The sequence below is a fragment of the Hypanus sabinus genome, chromosome 20 (assembly GCF_030144855.1).
Source record: "Hypanus sabinus isolate sHypSab1 chromosome 20, sHypSab1.hap1, whole genome shotgun sequence".
NCBI classification, from domain to species: domain Eukaryota; kingdom Metazoa; phylum Chordata; class Chondrichthyes; order Myliobatiformes; family Dasyatidae; genus Hypanus; species Hypanus sabinus.
This window is the reverse complement of record NC_082725.1, coordinates 64,049,173-64,069,029: the sequence shown is the minus strand read 5'-3', so window position 1 is coordinate 64,069,029 and position 19,857 is coordinate 64,049,173. Positions and strand designations below refer to the sequence as shown.

Here is a 19,857-nt window from a genome sequence, read left to right as displayed (position 1 = left end):
AGATAAATTCGCATTTATGTAGAATTACAAATGCAACAAAATCTGCAGATGCTGGAAATTCAAGCAACACACACAAACATCGACTGTTTACTCTTTTCTACTGATGCTGCCTGGCCTGCTGAGTTCCTTCAGCATTTTGTGTGTGCTTCCGATCAGGATGTTTCAAAGCACTCCAGCCAGTAAGTACTTCTGAAATTCAGCAGTCAATTTGCTCACAGTAGGTTGTCAAAAAAAAAAATGATAATGATAAACTCAAGAGACTTTGCAGATGCTGAAAATCAAGAGCAACACACACACTAACTGCTGGAGGAATTCAGCAGGTCAGGTAGCATCTACAGAAATGAATGAACAGTCGACATTTCAGGCTGCAATCCTTTATCAGGACTGGAAAGAGGAAAGGGGAAGATGCCAGAATAAAGGCGGGGGGGGGGGGGGGGGAGAGAGGAGAAGGAAGACAAACTAGAAAGTGATAGGTGAGGCCAGGTGGGTGGGGAAGGGAAAATGAAGTAAGAAGCTGGGAGGTGATAGGTGGAAAAGGCAAATGGCTGGAGAAGAAGGAATTTGATAGGGGAGGAGAGTGGATCATGGGAGAAAGAGAAGGAGGAGGGACACCAGGGGAAGTGATAGACAGGTGAAACGAAGAGCAAAGAGGCTAGAGTTGGAAATAGAAGGAGGGGGTGGGAAAAATTGCTGGAAGGAGAAATTAATGTTTATGCCATCAGGTTGGAGGCCACCAAGAATAATATGAGGAGTTGCTCCTCCACCCTGAGAATGGCTTCATCATGACAGAAGAGGCAGCAATGGACTGACACATGGAAATGGGGTTAGGAATTAAAATGGTTGGCCACTTTTGGAGGTGCTCGACAAAGTCGTCCCCCAATTTATGTTTGGTCTCACAAATGTAAAGCAGGCCATATCATGAGCACTGGATACAGTAGACAACTCCAATAGACTCGCAGGTGAAGAGTTACCTCACCTAGAAGGACTGTTTGGGGCCCAGAATGGAGTTGAATGGGCAGGTGTAGATTTCTGTCACTTGCAGGGATACGTTCCAGGAGGGAGATCAGTGGGGAGGAATGAATGGATAAGGGAATCAAGAAGGGAGCAATCCTTGTAGGAAATGGAGAGTGAAGGGGAGATAAAGATGTGTTTTTTTCTGGTAATAATGTGATAGTACAATTCTGTGATGTTCAGTGAAGAATAAACCAAAGAAATTCCTTGTTCTCAAAAAGCACAGCTGTAACATCAGCCGAAGAGAGCAGACAAAGTCTTAAAGTTAAATAACGACAATTACAAAGGCACAAAGGAAAACATGGGTTAGGTGTATTATAAATCTGGATTACAAAGGATTACATAGTTGAACAGCAACAGACATTTCAAGAAATATTTTATAGTTATCAACAAAGGTATGTATCTTGAAGAGACTTAAGGATTCAACAAAAGAAAGATCCATCTGTAGCTAACCAAAAGGGAAAGGAATACCAAGAATAAGAGAATTGGTGTATCATATTGTGAAGAATAGTTGCAAGCCTGGGGTTGGGAATTTATTTTTAAAGGGCCAACAGAGATTAATTAAAAAAAAGACAAGAAAGCAAATAACAAAACTTAAAATAAATGAAAATAGATGAAGTTTTCTGCACTCATTATATACTTGTTGAAAAAAGTACCCCAAGAAGCTGAACTAGGGGAAGTAATTGCTGTATGGGTCATATGCTACTAATACACATAGAATGTAGAATATAATACTACTGTACAGGGCCTTTGGTCCTGATTGCTAAAATTATGCTCCCTTGTATTAGCCATTTCCACCTTGGGAAAAAAAGTCTCTGGCTGCCCATTCTACCTATAGTGCCTTGAAGTAGTATTCAGCCCCCAATCCTTTGTTCACATAAATGAGTATTACAACCAGGGATTTTGATTAATGTAACTGACAATTTTTATTTGCCTTCTATTTCAACATTCCAAATTGAATCACTTCACACTTTACCGGGCTGAATTCCATCCACCATTTTTCAGCTGAGCTCTGCATGCCATCAATATCTTGTTGTAACCCATGGCAACCTACACTATCCACACCACCAACAACTTTCATGTCATCTGCAAACGTACTAACACACCCTTCTACTTCCTCATCCAAATCATTTACAAAAGTCACAAAGAGCAGAGATCTCAGAACAGATCCCTGTGGAACATCACTGGTCACTGACCTTCAGGCAGAATATACTCCATCCACCACCACCCTCTGCTTTCTATGGGCGTCAATTCTGAATCCACACAGCCAGGTTTCCCTGGATCCATGCCTCTTCACTTTCTGAATGAGCCTATTTTGGGAATCTTATCTGAAATTTTTGAGGCATGACCTGCTCCTCACAGCTATGCTGACTATCCTTAATCAGACTATGCTCTCCAAATGGTCCTAAATCCTGTCTCTAAGAATCTTCCCCAGTAACTATCCCACCACTGATTTAAGACTTTATAATTCCCAGGGTTATTCCTACTCCCTTCCTTGAAGGAAGGAGTAACATTTGTTATCCATCTGGCACTCTTTCTGTGGCTCGTGAGGATATAAAGATAATCGCCAATGGCCCTGCAGTCTTCTCCCTTGCTTCCCTGAGGTATATCCTGCCTGACCACAGTCTATCCGAATTGTTTTCAAAAGTTTCAGCATATCCTGTTTCTTAACACTGTTGTGTTCTAGAATATCAGCCTGTATTATACTACACTTACAATTGTCAAGGTCCCCTTCACTGGTGAATACTGAAGCAAAGTATTTATTAAAGACCTCCCCTACCTTCTTCACAATATTCATCTTCTATCTCTTCTACCCTCAAGTCATCTTCTTGCTCTTCACACATGTGTAGAAAGCTTTGCAGGTTTTCCTTAATCCTACATGCCAAGGCCATTTCATGCTCCTTTCCAGCTCTCCCAAGTCAATTTTTAAGCTTCTTCCTGGTGATCTTGTAACTCTCTAGAGCACTGCCCAATCCTTGTTTCCTAAACCTGAAGTAAGTTACTTTCTTTCTCTTGACTAGATAATATGGTTTGAGCTTTTTGAGGAAGGGACAAAAGTGATCAACAAAGGTAACACAGAGAATGTTGTCTGATAGAAGGGCAGTGAACAAGGTCCCATATGATAGGCTCATCCAATTAAGATTTGGATTCAGAACTGAATTGCCCATATAATAGGGGCAGTGGTTGATGCGCTTTACTCAGATTGGTGATCTGTTCCAAAGGGGTCTTTACTAGAACCTCTGCCTTTGAGACGTGTGTGTACACACTTTAAATGTGGACTTGAAGGGGATAGGTGGATTAGTAAATTTGCAGATGACACAAAGATTGGTGGAAATCTGCATTATTTAGAATGCCAAACAATACTGTGGAATACAGGTTGGCTGCATATATGGGCTGATAAATAACTGGAGCTCAATCCAGGTAAACTTGAAGTTATATTTTAGGAGATCTAATGTAAACAGTTAATGGCAAGAAATTTAACAGCATGCTGTGCAGAGGGAACATGTGACGCAAGTCCAAAGTGCTCTGAAAGTGGCAACATAAGTGGATAGGGTGGTAAAGGAGGTACATGGCATACCAGCATTCATTAATCAAGTCATTGAGTTCAAGAATCAGAAAGTTATGCAGCAGTTTGATAAAACTCTGGTTTGGGTGCATCTGGAGTATTGCATTCAATTTTTGTTGCCCCATTCTAGAGAGGTTGTGGACACTTTGGAGAGGGTGCAGAACAGGATGCTACCTGGATTAGAGTGTATATATTTTAAGGAGAAATCGAACAAACTCAAGTGCTTTCTCTGAAGCAGCAGAAGCTGAACAGAGACACAACAGTAATTTACAAAGCTATGAAATGCATTTAAAAAGTCCGTATCTTCCTTCCAGGGTCAAAATGTCCGATACTAGAGGGTAAGGGTATATGGTGGTGAGGGGTGGGGGCTGCCAGGGTAGAGAAGGTAATTATGATAGAGGTGTTTAAAAGGTCTGTTGATAGATGAATAGACAGACATGGATTATGTGCAGGCAGAATGGATTAGTGTAATTAGACATAATTAATGTCTAATTAATTAGTTTGGCCAACTTCGAATGCCTTTTCCTGCACTGTACTGTTCTAGTTTTGTAAAGGATACAAAAAGCCAAATTAAGAATTAGATACCAGGAAGCACAAGAGAGGGAGGAACTTAAAAGCAAACTGAAAACCATGCATTAGGAAAAGTAATGGAACTAAAAGCTAACTTGAACCTCAAGGCCTATATCCTATGACTTTAAAGGAAGCTATTACAGGAGACATATTGGTCCTGATCTTTCACTACTCTCAGGATTTCAGAAATGTTCCAGTAGATTGGAAAACTACAACTATTCCATCAATTTTCAAATGAGAGAGACAGAAAGCAGAGCAGTATAGCATTATCAGCCTTGCATCCATTATTGGGAAAAATTATATAATCCATTATTGAGGACATGACTATACATGAAGTGTTCTGATTTCTAAAATGAATTCATTGAAGTGCCATATAAAGCGAGGTAAGAGCTAATGGTATTTAGAATAATATTGTATATCAGCATGGATAGAGAAGTAGTTAGTTTGTAGAAAACTGAGATTAGGAAGTGTTATTTTCAAGTGGGAATGTCAACTGGATCTGTGCTGGATCCCCAGCTATTTACCATTTGTAATAATGTCTTGGATAATGAGACTGAGAGTATTTTATCATGTTTGCAGGCTCTACTGATGTGTACAATACATTCACAGCTGAAGCAGGCAGATTCTTAGACATTGAAGTGATCAAAAATTCTCGGACAAGGAGTCTTGGCGTTCTGGCAAATCCAAATGGTTCCTTATGATGTTGAATTTGTAAATTTTTAGTGGACTTAAAGCCAAGACTATAGTGAACAGCTGAACATACTTGATAAGTTTAAGTCAAGTAGCCCTCACCTCATACAATTAGGAAAATAGTCTGTAATTAGTGCAAGTCCTCATCAGATTTCTAAAGATGTTTCTAGATTAACTTTATTAATGCAAGATTCAAGTCAGGAATTAACCACAAGAAACTTAGCTAAAAATATTTTGGAGTTATAAATATTGCTTTAACGTTTCAATAGCACAGTTTGACCTTCAGGTGGCACACAAACTCAAATAACTAAACAGACAAGCCCTTCGGTTTATAGTGCCATTCCATTTCTCTTATTTCAAAGCGACTCATTTCTGGTACATAGTTTCATGGAAACAAACTTAGCTAACAAGAACTCAGTTGGAATACAAAATTTACAAATGAATGTGGATTCAATTTCTATCTTTCAATTTGTATTCTGCTCACAATTAAGCATGCAAGTTTCATGCTAGTCGTCAAGATAACAAATTAACAACATAAATTCTTCAGAGAAAAACAATAAAAGAATACTTACCTCTGGATTTAGGGAATTATTTTCTGATGATTTAGTAGAAAGTAAAATGTGTGTAAACCCATCTTGTTTCCTGACAACAATATCCCTATATCGGTAGGCACTTTCAGTTTGTCTCACACTGAACCTTAATCTCTTATCAAAAGGTTGGTCCCGTCTGTCATCAAAAAATTTCCTTTTGTTTCCTGTAACTCCTGTTACTGAACTTTGAATAGTCGCTGTACCATTAGCCCCCAAAGTGTCCAAGAAAGTAGGAGTACCTGCAGGATGAAGAATAAGATTTTATGCTTTAAAATTCATGAGAGGAGCATGCAGTATTCTCTAAATTATTTGTCTGATCAGACTGTGTACTTAAAACCACAGATTAGCAGTCTTAAAAAGATTAGTAAAAAAAGTAACAATATTCAAAATAATATATTTTAGTCCTCAGGGAATATTTATACCAGAGTGCAGAAACCATGTCATGGAATCCTTACCAGCATGTGCTCTATGTACATGAGGCTCAGTTCCAGACGGTACAGGGCACGTGCAGTGAAGCCATATAATGTTATCAGAAATTATTTCTGCTTTTTGTAATAAGATCACTAATAACACAAAAGGGATTCTTAACCAGAGTGTTGTGCCTGCTGCAGCATTATAGGATTTAGCTTTAATGGAACTGGTGCTGAACCTGAGATGGCTGCATTCCTCCGGGTAGGATTTCCTTTACTTTTCTGTCTTGGAGATAACTTTATTCTCATCTAACTGATCCCAATTGCTTCTGTCACACCCACTGATGAGTCAAACCTCTGATTTCCTTGCCACATATCCTAGAAAAATAGAATTTTCGCTTAACTCGGGTCTCTAGACCTTCTGATGCTCTTCTATCACTCCAAATCAAAAGATCACCTTTTCACTTGTGTTCCCAGGTATCAGTTCCCAGATCTCCTGGCCCCTCCCTCAACATTTCCTTCACAAATTTGCTATTCTCCACAATGTCAGAAGATCATAGTGGGTCTCCTAAATGGTTTAGCATCGGGGCTTGTTCAAACCTAACTAAGCACTGCTATAGTTTTGCTTGCAATATTCAATTGTGTTTATTGTGCTTATAACATGTCCAGTTATTTCATTCTTCCAATGAAGCATTTAAACTTCATTCAAAGTTTTGTAGAAATAATGCATTCTAATTCAAAAGGTCAAACCAATCAACATAAGCACAAACTATGATGACTCAAATGTGCACAATCCCAATATCAAGTTATTTGATGTATTCAAGCTCTAGAAACGCAACCCCCAGGCATACAAAGGAAGTACTTATCCTCCACTAGGTTAACTTAACTTATTCATAATAAAATTGTCTTCCAATATTTTAATGAACACACAACTGACCCTCTCCTATCTAACAACTTGTCTGGAAGGAAGTTTCTTGCTTAATCTGTTGTGCAATTTGGAGGTTGGTGCTTTTCTGAAAGAAAACTTATTGAACATTCATCTCCTAAGGATATGGCTTATTTTCCAGGATGCCTTGAACTCTCAGGTATCCTTCAGAGAGTGAACACTTTATTTCATCAATATACAAGGAATACAAAAGAAGAGTTTTATTTTCAATATACAAATGAAAGGAGAAATTATGTGCTGTAAGTACATTAAGTCTATACGTCATGCTGTTTACCATATGAGATCATGAATCAAGTGTTGCTGGGGTAGCAATTCCCATTGAAGACTAGCAACTATAATCTGAAAGAGAACTTCCCCAACTTATATTGTTAGATGAAGGTCCTCATCATCAACGTAGCAAGAGTACTTGCAACATGATTACCTCTGCTTTGTGGCTTAAGGTCCTACAGGTTACAGTGAAAAGTGACGTGACTATTGGGAAAATGAACTTCAGATGTGACTTCCTATCATTTTTAAAGGTGCACTTGTTTAAAATTTATCTCTTCAATTTCTACCAGCTGCCACTTGAATGGAAACAACTTGAACTGGAAATCCCTCAGTTGAGACAAACCTGAGGTTACCCCTCAACCTCTGATGCTCCAGAGAAAACAATCCAAGTTTGCCTAACCTCTCTTTATAGCTAATACTGTCCCATCGAAGCAACATCCTGATGAAGCTCCACCACACCCACTCTAAAACCTCCACATCTTTCCTTTTATGCAGTGACCAGAACTTGCCCAATACTGCAAAACTGGCCCAACTACAACTTTATACAGCTATAATATGATTCCACAACTTTTATACTCAATGCACCAACTGATGAAGGTAAACATTCCATATGTAATAAGCTGTTTGAGTGAAAAGAGAATGCCAGGTGAAACCCAAACATTGCCTAAAAAAATTAGATACCAATCTGTCAAAGCTACACATATATAGCAGAAACTATATACTACAAAACCAAAGGCAGACTATGGATCTGACCAAAACTCCTGAATCCTGCAACACCCAGTTGTGAGTAATGATGAACTCCTCCCAATGGGATGAGACAGCGCCATGAATATTTCCATATTCATTTTGCTTGTGTGCAATAACCAGATACTGAAACAAATAACGAGCTTGATAACACGGTGCTGACAGCCTTCTTGAAATATTGTAGTACATCATGTCATATTAGGAGTCTGGAATTTTGATCAATGAATAATGAAGAATGGTAATACATTTTCCAGTTAGGTTGATACATGTTTAGTACAGAAACTACTGTTGCTGATTTTCCCTTGTCCCTCAAATCCTTCACTTTCTCAGTGGCTTAAGTCATGGCTTTGGGAGGTTTTATAGGTGGTTCAGCCATCTGGCACTGGTAGTAGGAGGTGATGAATGCATACTAGTCAAGCAGTATATTACATTATACCTTTGTCTTATGCTTTGGAGATGTTGTCAGGTGTGCTGTAGCTACCTTGCCGAATTATTTTAGTGCCAGTTCTCACCATGCTTCATTTGTTTAGTTGTTGAGAATCCGATATTACAGAATCATTAATCAACATCCAATTTTTGACCTAATAGAAAAGTCACTGAAAAAGCAGCTGAAGATATTTGGACCTTGAACACCATTTTATAGATTTACTGCAGTAATGCCCGAGGGCTGGCCTCCAACCAGAAGACCAGATCACAACAGAAGAACTGATTTTCTTGAAAGGGCATTGACATGAACATTAAAATTATTTATTCTTTCTCAGATATTGTTATGGAGCCATGCAGCAGAGAAACAAGCCCTTTAGCCCACCATATCCATGCTGACCATTAAGCACTGATGTATACAGTTCCAATTTACTAGCACTTGGTCTATACCCTTTAATTTATTGGTGATTCAAGATTAAATTCTTTAATATTGTAAGCACCTCCTTCCATCTTTTCTCAGGTAATGTTTTTAAGAATGCAATCATCCTTTGTGTTAATTTCTTTCCACTCAAATCCTCTCTCTTATTTCTTACCTTAAATCAATGTCCTTCAGTTTTATCAGAAGTTTCTAATTATCCATGCCATCTAGTCAGGACCCCAAATTTGGGCCACCGATACCAGTTTGGGGGGGGGGGGGGAAGAAGAATAATTCTTATAGTGGTTTTTGGCAAGGTATACACCCCTAGTGCTAGAAAATATGTGATAGCATTGCAGCTGTAGTAACTTTCGCATCTCAAGACAGTGAGGAGGTATCAGCTCTTCAGTGTCAACAAGAAGCAACAGATGGCCACCTACTTCTCCATGCTGCCCATGCCACAAGAGAGGGATACCAATCTGTAGTGATCTGCTCAGAAGACACAGATGTCTTTAGCATTTTGTGACAAGATTGAGGCCCCATTGTTCCAGAAGTGTGGCACTAGAACCTGTACAAGGCTTGTAGACATCAGAAAGGTTGCTGCCACTGTTGACATCGAGGTTTTTAGGGCTCTCATCGGGTTGCACGCATAGACTGGATGTGACACTGTAAGCATTTTTGCAGGCAAAGGGAAGACAAGTGCCCTAAAACTTCTGAGCAGCAACAGGGAAACTCAGGACACATTCTTAGAGTTGGGTCAGGAATGGGACCTCTCCCCAGAACTGATGGACAAACTAGAGGCATTACATGTCTCCTGTTTGCCCCAAAAGCATCGACCACCAAGGTCAATGAGCTCAGGTATCACCTGTTCTGTGCCAAAAAAGGTGAAATCAAAAGTCATCAACTCCCACCACGCAAGGACTACTTAACAAAACATGCACAGCGAGCCAACTACCAGGCCGGTATATGGAGAAGGACCCACAAGTGCCAAGCCCTGTTGGCAGAGGATGGAAGATGGAGAGAGAAGAGGAAGCTGAACAGTTGGTGGAGAGCTGGATGGAAGGCCAGCCAGCACCCAATGCCGTCCTGGATCTACTGGTCTGTAATTGTCCAAAAAAATGTTCACTCCCAAGATGTATGTGTGTTGCAAATGGCCTCAGGTGTACTGACATGTGTAGACTGGCAGACTGTGAGAACCAGACGTCCACCTCAGAGAGTGTGGAAAGTTCAGATGAAGATGTGGAAGACATGGAAAACTTGGAAAATCATTATTACCAGGTTATGAAAATAAGGAAAACTAAGTATGGAAAGCAGCCTTTGATTAAATATATTCACTTTATAACCAAATGTTATGGCCGTGTGGAACCCTAAGTTTGAATTATTGTACTGTAATTCTATATGCTATGTCAAAAGCTTAAGATTGTTTTGATTTGATACAACAATATGGAAAATATCATGACATTGATAAAACTCCAGAAATCTCTCCAAATGAGGTTTTTAACCTTTTTTTTTTGGGGGGGGGGGTTTAACATTTTCTGCTGTACTGATGTTAATATGGAATATATACAAAAAGTGATTACTTATTTGAATTCCTGAATAATCTCTACAAATCCATGTGACTATATGTCTCCTAGGGTTTTTATTGACTTTTCCAAAATAAACAACAGACAAATATTTTTCTAAAAATGAAATGATTCACTCTACTGAAATTGGGCACTGTACTGCGAGTGCCATCAGTGACATAGTTTTAGTTTTCAATGTAGAATTTTATAACAACATTTGATGAAAAGTGCTTGAACTCGGCTATCATTGTAACAAATTTCAATGTTGAGGGATCACTGATGACAAAATACCACTAGGTTGAATATATATATTCTACTTTATATTGGTCACTTTTCATAAATGCTTATTTTAGGGTAGTGTTATAAAATGCATGACAGTACACATAAAGCTACCACTGGTACAATGCTATCACATATTTTCTAACCCTAGAGATGTATACCTTGCCAAAAATCACTATGAGCATTATTTCCCTCAGATGGTACTGACCAACCCTACTGGCTCATTGACTAATCTATGTCTGTCATAATATTGTATATTTCATTTTGGTTTCCCCTTTCCCACCCTTCAATGATCCACAGAAAACAAATCTAGTCTATCCAATCTTTCTTCAAAATTGAAATGTTCCATCCCAAGCAACATCCTGATAAATCTCAGCACATTTGGTACAATCATGTCTTTTTTATTGTATAGTATGTTGAACTGGCCATTTTCCATCTGTACCCAACTAAAGTGTTATGAACTTGTAACTCATCTCCAAGCTCTTGTATTCAATGCCCTCGCTAATGAAGGTCAGTATCCTATGTCTTCTTCACCATCTTATTTACCAATGTTGCCAATTTTAGTGATCTATAGACTTCTACTCCAAGTTGACTCTCTTCCCCATTATTCCTCAGGGCCCACGACTCATGATATACATCTTACCCTTATTAAACATCATGAAATATATCACCTCATACCTGTTGGATTAGATTCTATAAGCTATTGCTCCATTAAACAGCCCATCAATATCAGACTGTAGCCCAAGGCTATCTTCCTGTTTATAAACAACATCAATAAATTTCATGTCATCTGAAAAAAAATTACTAATTATTCCTCTTGCATTCATGTCCAAAACATTAATAGATATGACTAACAGTAAGGACTGCAGCACTGATCCTTAAGGTACGTCATTGATCACAAGTTTCCAATCACAAAAGCAACAATCTACTATCACCCCAACTCCTATCAACAAGAAAATTTGCTTGGATCCCATGGGAACTAACCTTCTGGACCAACCTTCAATGTGGCACCTGGTTAAAGATCTGCTGAAGTCCATAAAGACAACATCAATAGCATTAATATTTTGTAACTTTTTCAACAAACTCATGCAAGTTATATTGGACATGAACTCTCACCAAAAAGGCATCCTGATCATCCCCCTGATCAAACCCCATATTTCTAAGTGTAGGTTAATCATGTCCCTCAAACATTTTTTCCAATAACTTTCTCACCACTTAAATTAGACCTACTGACAATAATTATCTGACTTATCTCTACACCCCTTAGTGAATAAAGGTACCACATTTCCTGCCTCTAGTGATCTAGCACTTTCCCTACAGATGACGATCCATCAGGCAATCTTCTCACCTGCCCCCATAGCAGTCTAGGATGCATCTTATTAGGCGCTGGTGCTTTTTTGCATTATCCACCTTCACACCTGCTAAGAAATATAATATGGAGGCACAAGAAACTGCCGATGCTGGAAATCTGGAGCAACAACAAAAAGCTGATAGAACTTGAAGACATGTACAGTAAAAATGAAGATATACAGCACATCCACTTTTTAAACTTTAACATTCTGGGGAATATTCTTGATATCTGCAATTACAAGGCCTTTTTTATAAATATACAATGTCTATAAAAAGTATTCGCCTCCTTGGAATTTTTCATGTTTTATTGTTTTACAACACTGAATTTGAGTGGATTTAATATGACATTTTTTGACACAGATCAACAGTAAAAAGACTCTTTCGTGTCAAAGTGAAAACAGATCTCTACAAAGTGATCTAAATTAATTACAAATATAAAATACGAAACACAAAGTATTCACCACCTTCAAGTCAGTATTCATAGATGCACCTTTGACAACAATTATAACCTTGAATGTATGAACAGGTCTCTTGCAGCTTTGCACATCTGGACACTGCAATTTTTCCCCATTCCTCTTTACAAAACTGCTCAAACTCTGTCAGATTGCATGGGGTCTGTGACTGAACAGCTCTTTTCAAGTTCAGCCACAAATTCTCAATTGGATTGAGGTCTGGAGTTTGACTTGGCCACTCCAGGACGTTATCTTTGTTGTTTTTAAAAGCATTCCTGTGTAGCTTTGTCTTCATGCTTGGGGTCATTGTTTCGCTGGAAAACAGATCTTCTTCCATGTCGCAGTTCTCTTACAGACTGATCAGATTTTCTGCCAGGATTTCAAAGTATTTTGCTGCATTCGTTTTACCCTCTACCTTCACACACCTTCCAGGGCCTGCTGCAGTGAAGCATCCCCACAATACAATGTAGCCACCACCATGCTTCACAGAATGGATGGTGTGTTTTTGATGATGTACAGTGTTTGGCTAATGCTAAACATAGTGTTTAGTCAATGGCCAAAAAGCTCAATTTTGGTTTCATCAGACCACAGAACCTTCTTCCAGCCGACTTCAGAGTTTCCCACACGCCTTCTGGCAAATTCTAGCCAAGATTTCATGTGAGTTTTTTTTCCAGCAATGGCTTTCTTTTTGCCACTCCCATAAAGCTGCGACTGGTGAAGCATCCAGACAACAGTTGTATGCACAGTCTCCCCCATCTCAGCCACTGAAGCTTGTAACTCCTCCAGAGTCTTTTGGTGGCTTTCCTCACTAGTTCCCTTCTTCCACGGTCACTCAATTTTTGAGGACAGCCTGCTCTAGGCAGATTTATAGCTGTGCTATATTCTTTCCACTTCTTGATGATAAACTTAACTGTACTCCAAGGGATATTCAGTGTCTTGGAAATTTTCTTGTACCCATCTCTTGACTTGTGCTTTTCAATGACCTTTGCACAAGTTGCTTGGAATGTTCATGGCATAGTTTTTGCCAGGATACTGACTCACCAGCAAATGGACCTTCCTGATACAGGTATATTTTTACTAAAATCAATTGAAACACTTGACTGCACACAGGTCTACAAAAACAGATCTTTACTTAACTAATTATGAAACTTCTAAAACCAATTACCTGAACCAATGATAATTTGTTGTGTCATATTAAAAAGGGGGGGGGGGAATACTTATGGATCAATTATTTTGTTTTTATATTTGTAAATGATTTTGATCCCTTTGCAGAGATCTGTTTTCACTTTGACATGAATGGGTCCTTTTCTGTTGATCAGTGTCGAAAAAGCCAAATTAAATCCACTGTGATTCAATGTTTTTAAACACTAAAACATGAAAACTTCCAAGGAGGGTGAATACTTTTTATAGGCACTGTAGATGAAAAGAACTCACTCACATTCTTTGGCTCCACATGCTGATTGTACTTTTAGTCCCCAAGGAACCGTGCTTCTTTCCCAGTTACTCTTTTGCTCAATATTATAGATTAATGAATACTCCCAGCACATACTGAAATTAAAAAGCCTCATCTATTTTCAGTACCCATTACCTGCCATTTTCCAAATATATCAAAACCTCACTACCTCTTGACATCCAGGTTCTCCAGAATCAACTTTAACTTTTCCCACTTGAAGGAACATGCTGGCTCTGAACTCTTGCCAAATCTACTTTTGCCAGATCCTGTCTTATGACATTGAAATCTAACTCCATTATTACAGCAAGTCTCTTTAGTCAATATTACGTTGTCTCTTCTTCATCTTCCTTATCCATCAAGCCCGAAGCTTCTGTATACAGCAACTTATAAGTGGACTGTCTTGTCCATCTGTCAACCATGTCTATGAATGCAACACCAACATATTCCCATGTGACAATCCAAGCTTATCTGTTATTCCAGTCAGGAATTAAAATAGATGCAATTTAGCTTTACAAACCTTCCACGCACTTTTATGCTCACTGAACAGGCAGCTTTTCTTCTGTATTTAACTGTACCTTCAGACCTCCCCAACCCCAGCAAAAACTGTACAGCTGCTGTGCCCTAATCTCTTGCCTAGCTAGTTTAAACTCTCACCAGAACACAAGCAAACCTTCCTTCAAGAATGCTGGACCAGCTCTGGTTCAGGCACAACCTATCCTGCTTGAATAATTCCCATCTTCCCTTTAGCTATTCAATTATTGGATTATTCTTCTATTTAATTATACCTTAGCACTTAGTACCAGAATAAAACTCAAGATTACAACCTTAGAGATCCTTGCTCTTCAACCTATGAACAAGTTCTCTAAATTTATGTTGCAGGATCACATTTTTCTTTTTAACATGTTGTTAGTACTAACGTGGATCACAACCTTTTTACCCTTTCCTTCTAAAATGACCTATACTTGCATAAAGACCCAAAGCACTAGGAAAGCAACATACCATGCAAGAATTTATAACAGAAAAGCCAGTATTCTCTTAGAATCAAATTACGTATCACTGTGAGCTCTTCTTGCTTTCATTTCCCCAACTTCTTGTGAAACAGTGTGTCACAGTACAACAAACTTGCCTGTTGGTACTTTCCTCTGAGATAACTGGGAGAAAATTACACTGACTGTATAATTTTTCTTTTTGATTCAGGATACATTATATGTATTCTGAAAATAATGTAAATAAAGTAACAAGAGATGTATTTGATTCTTATGCAGAAGGAGATACATAAAAATAGAAACCAAGTAGAGGCTATCAGCTGTTGTTGGTAACCTTGTAGCAACGAAGGTTGAAAGGTGATATTCAAGAGGTAGATAGAGTAAATAGAGGATTGAGGATGCAGCTATGTGAACCAGAGTTTTCCAAGGGAATTGATTTATTTATTTAGAGATGCAATGTGGAACAGCCCCTTCTGGTCAAATAAGTTGTACCACCAAGCAACCCACTTATTTAACCCAAGCCTAATCACAGGACGATTTACAATGACAAATTAAAGTATTAACTGGTATGCCTTTAAAATGTGGGAAGAAAGCAAAGCACCCAGAGGAAACCTACGTGTTCATGGGGAGGACATACAAACTCCTTGCAGATGGTATCAGAATTGAACTCCAATGCCCTGAGCTGCAATAGCTACACTACAGTGGCAGTCTTATTTATTTGCAGGATCACAATGAAAGTCGGGAAACATAACAGAATTGATTGTTTTGCAAATCTATTGTCCTTCCTGGGTGTATATAGACCCATTGCAATTAGCCTATTGCCACAATAGGTCAATGGCTCCCACACGGCTTTGGACCACCTGGACAACACAAACACCCATGTCAGGATGCTGTTCATCAACTATAGCTCAGCATTTAATACCATCATTCCCACAATCCTGATTGAGAAGTTGCAGAACTTGAGCCTCTGTACCTCCCTCTGCAATTGGATCCTCGACTTCCTAACTGGAAGACCACAATCTTTGCAGATTGGTGATAACATCTCCTCCTCGCTGATGATCAACATTGATGCACCTGAGAGGTGTGTGCTTAGCCCACTGCTCTACTTTCTATATACACATAACTGTGTAGCTAGGCATAGCTCAAATACCATTTATAAATTTGCTGACGATACAACCATTATTGATAGAATCTAAGGTGGTGACGAGAGGGTGTACAGGAGTGACATATGCCAAGTAATGCAGTGGTGCCATAGGAACAACCTGGCACTCAATGTCAGTAAGACAAAAGAGCTGATTGTGGACTTCAGGAAGGGCAAGATGAAGGAACACATGCCAATCCTCATAGAGGGATCAGAAGTGGAGAGAGTGAGCAGTTTCAAGTTCCTGGGTGTCAAGATCTCTGAGGATCTAACCTGGTCCCAACATATCGATGTAGTTATAAAGAAGGCAAGACAGCGGCTATACTTTATAAGGAGTTTGAAGAGATCTGGCACTCAATACACACAAAAACTTCTATAGTTGTATCGTGGAGAGCATTCTGACAGGCTGCATCACTGACCGGTATGGAGGGACTATTGCACAGGATCGAAAGAAACTGCATAAGGTTGTAAATCTAGTCAGCTCCATCTTGGGTACTAGCCTACAAAGCATCCAGGACATATTTAAGGAGTAGGGTCTCAGAAAGGTAGTGTCCATTATTAAGGATGTCCAGCACCTAGGGCAGGGGTCAGCAACCTTTACCACTGAAAGAGCCACTTGGACCCGTTTCCCACAGAAAAGAAAACACTGGGAGCCGCAAAACCCGTTTGACATTTAAAATGAAATAACACTGCATACATCGTTTTGTTTTGCCTTTATGCTATGTATAAACAAACTATAATGTGTTGCATTTATGAAATTGATGAACTCCTGCAGAGAAAACGAAATTACATTTCTGCATGCAACAAAAACATTTTGACCTCCGAAAAAAAGACGTTGGGTTGAAGGTTACTTTTAAGTAAAACACTCAATGTCTATTTGAGTCCTTCTTGTATTTATGAAAAACGCCAAACTTAAATTTGCCGCCAGCAGCAAACCAAAAATAACGTCAGCCAGCTGTCAACCTGAAAAATAAAAGGACTATTTCACTGAATAATGAAAACATATGAATATACGTAAAATAATAGGCAATTAAAATATTTATCATACTTGGTCAGGTTGACTCACACCTGACAATGCAGTCGTATTCAGTAGGGATGGATCGATGCTTAGGGGAGTGACCGGGAAGGATAATGTGTGTTTTTCCTCTCTGAACTCACAGAAGCGTTTCCCAAACGATGTTTGCATTGCGATGATTGCAGAATGGAAATACTCCGAATTTATCATGTCGTGACCTTGTTTGAACTCTCTCAAATTGGGGAAGTGAGACAATGTGCCTTTCTGTAAATCTCTGGCAAGCAACGTCAGCTTGCGCTCGAATGCCAAAACATCCTCCAACATGTGCAGGGCTGTGCGTCCTTTCCCCTGAAGAGCTGTGTTCAGCGTGTTCAGGTGCGCTGTCATGTCTACCATGAAGTGTAGCTTTTCCAGCCACTCTGGCTGTTCCAGCTCAGGAAAGGTGAGCCCTTTGCTGCCCAGGAAAGTTTTCACTTCTTCCAGACACGCGACAAAGCGTTTCAGCACCTCCCCTCTGGACAGCCAGCGATAAAAACACGTTGTAGCGGTGTGCTACACGCAGTCAGTAAACTGCAGTCAAAGATAGCTTTATTCGAACTAAACAGCCTTGCTTTTAAGCCTCCCTCAACCCGCCCCCCATGGGCGCGGATGCTGCAAAAGACACGTACTCACAAACCCCCGTAGGCTATCTCCCTTAGCCTGAACGCTGGCTAATTGTGAGCCGGTTCGGATGTGTCAGGAAATGGGTCGCCACAACGTCTTATTTAGATTGTACAAGATCACCATAATCTTCAAATTTAGATTTACATTTCAAAAACTAACAAACTAACATAAAATACATTTTAATTAAATACTGACCATGTAGTGGTGTGCTACACGCAGCGCTAAAATTACGACACGGAGTCGGTAACTGCAGTCGAAGGAAAAAACTTTATTCGAAATCTTCAGCCTCACTTTTAAGCCTCCCTCAACCTGCCCCCCATGGCGCAGAGGCTCCAAAGCTCTGAGCTCGCAAACCCCCGTAGGCTATCTAATTGTGAGTCGGTTCGGATGTGCCAGGAAAAGGGTCGCCACAACCAATTATTTCCCAAAGCAACAGGGAGCCGCAGCACAGACGTAAAAGAGCCACATGTGGCTCCGGAGCCGCGGGTTGCCGACCCCCGACCTAGGGCATGCCCTTTTCTCAATGTTACTATCAGGTAGGAGATACAGAAGCCTGAAGGCAAACACTCAGTGATTCAGGAACAGCATCTTCCCCTCTGTAATCCGATTCCTAAATGGACATTGAAGCTTTGGACACTACCTCACTTTTTAAAAAATATACAGTATTTCTGTTTTTGCATTTTTAAAAATCTATTCAATATATGCAATTGATTTACTTGTTTATTTATTATTATTTTTTATTTCATTTATTTTTTTCTATCTGCTAGATTACGTATTGCATTGAACTGCTGCTGCTAAGTTAACAAATTTCACGTCACACGTCAATGATAATAAACCTGATTCTGAAAACTACGCAGTGAGTTAAACACCTCAAAAATCATCCAAATTGGATGCTTCCTCCAGGGTTTTAACTGCAGAAATTTAAGGAAAATACATAATAAATTCAACACAGAATTGTCGTGCTGCTGAATACATTATTGATTATTCTCACAAATGGTGTTAACCAAGGTAATACACAAACATAACATTCCTTCATTGGAGTGTAGTCCTCTGTATAGTCCAGAGTGAAGTCATGGCGTAACAATAACTTAATAGCGATAATTGATATGATAATTCCTTCAAAATACATCTAACTAAATGTTCACCAATATTATCAAAACTTAAAACTCACAGATTTTGCTGTCTCAAGGAAAAATGAAGGGTGGCTAGAGATGGGTGTCTTTTCACCAAGTGTGCTTCAAGTTGAAATCTAAATTAATCCAGGCAGGAAATGATGTAAAAAAACACAACTTGTATACAGGAAGTGATGTTCATAAGAACTGCATATAAAACAAACCGCACCTCTGGAGCCAGAACAACAAGGAACCAACAAACCCAGTGGGTTAAATAGACCTTTGCAAAACCATAACAATGCTTGTGGTGAACTACGTGTGCCTGTCTGGACACGCCCCCTGCTGACTGCTCCTGTGGCTCCTCCCACAGGCCCCTGTATAAAGGCGATCTGAGGCCTGATGCTCGGCCTCAGTCTCCAGGACGTAGTATGATGGTCATTCACTTCTGGTTCCTTCTTCCAGTCAATAAAAGCCGCTATCTCGCCTTACATCTCAGAGTGAGTTATTGATGGTGCATCAATGCTATGTTCCTATATTTTAGTCTCAGATGTATGTCCACCACCCAATTCAGTTCATTGATAATTTGAATCTCTGTTGTCTATGCTTTTCTCTATATTGTCTTAAAGAAACATACTGGTCTCAGCATCCAGTACCTCTTAGAAGACAGTTCTCCAGATCTCCAAACATGTAAATATTCTGCCAAATCATAATATTAATAATACACAACCACAGCTGTGGAAAGAATAAATTTCAGTAAATGTGATTGCTGAAGCAGCAAAGAATGCTATTCTGGCATTTGATAGCCACATCCTTCCTAACAGTAGTCATGTAGTTTTTGATTTGGGTTAGATGAATGGTGTGGGGATAATGTAAGCATGCTTTAATAGAACAAAGTTCATGAAAATACAAGCAGAAAAAGAGTGACTACAATGAAGAGATTTTAAATTTCATATTAAGCGAGAGAACAGATCCACCAATATGTCACATTTCCAGAGTGAATCTGAAATGGCTCACCAGAATGATCATCGATTTAAGAAATAACAGAAGATTTGATTATGCTTATCAAGTTGGTTAATAGTCTACTGGAAAGAAAATACCTTTCTAATTGTGAGCATAATATGATTGAATTTAATATTAAGTGATGGAGATTCAAAAACTAGGATTTCAAGTTTGGACAAGGCAAAGTTGAAAGGATAAAAAAAAAAACTGCTC

The 19,857-nt window shown here is 39.2% G+C and overlaps 1 protein-coding gene across 3 annotated transcripts in view; it reads right to left on the bottom strand.

The window, feature by feature from the left end:
* cdyl (chromodomain protein, Y-like) overlaps positions 1–19,857 on the bottom strand; it is a 206,984-nt gene that overhangs the window by 31,604 nt on the left and 155,523 nt on the right. For all 3 annotated transcript variants that reach the window (XM_059945665.1, XM_059945666.1, XM_059945667.1), the window contains one exon: positions 5,410–5,666. In XM_059945665.1, the coding sequence (XP_059801648.1) occupies positions 5,410–5,666 (257 nt within the window). The remainder of the gene's footprint in view (positions 1–5,409; positions 5,667–19,857) is intronic.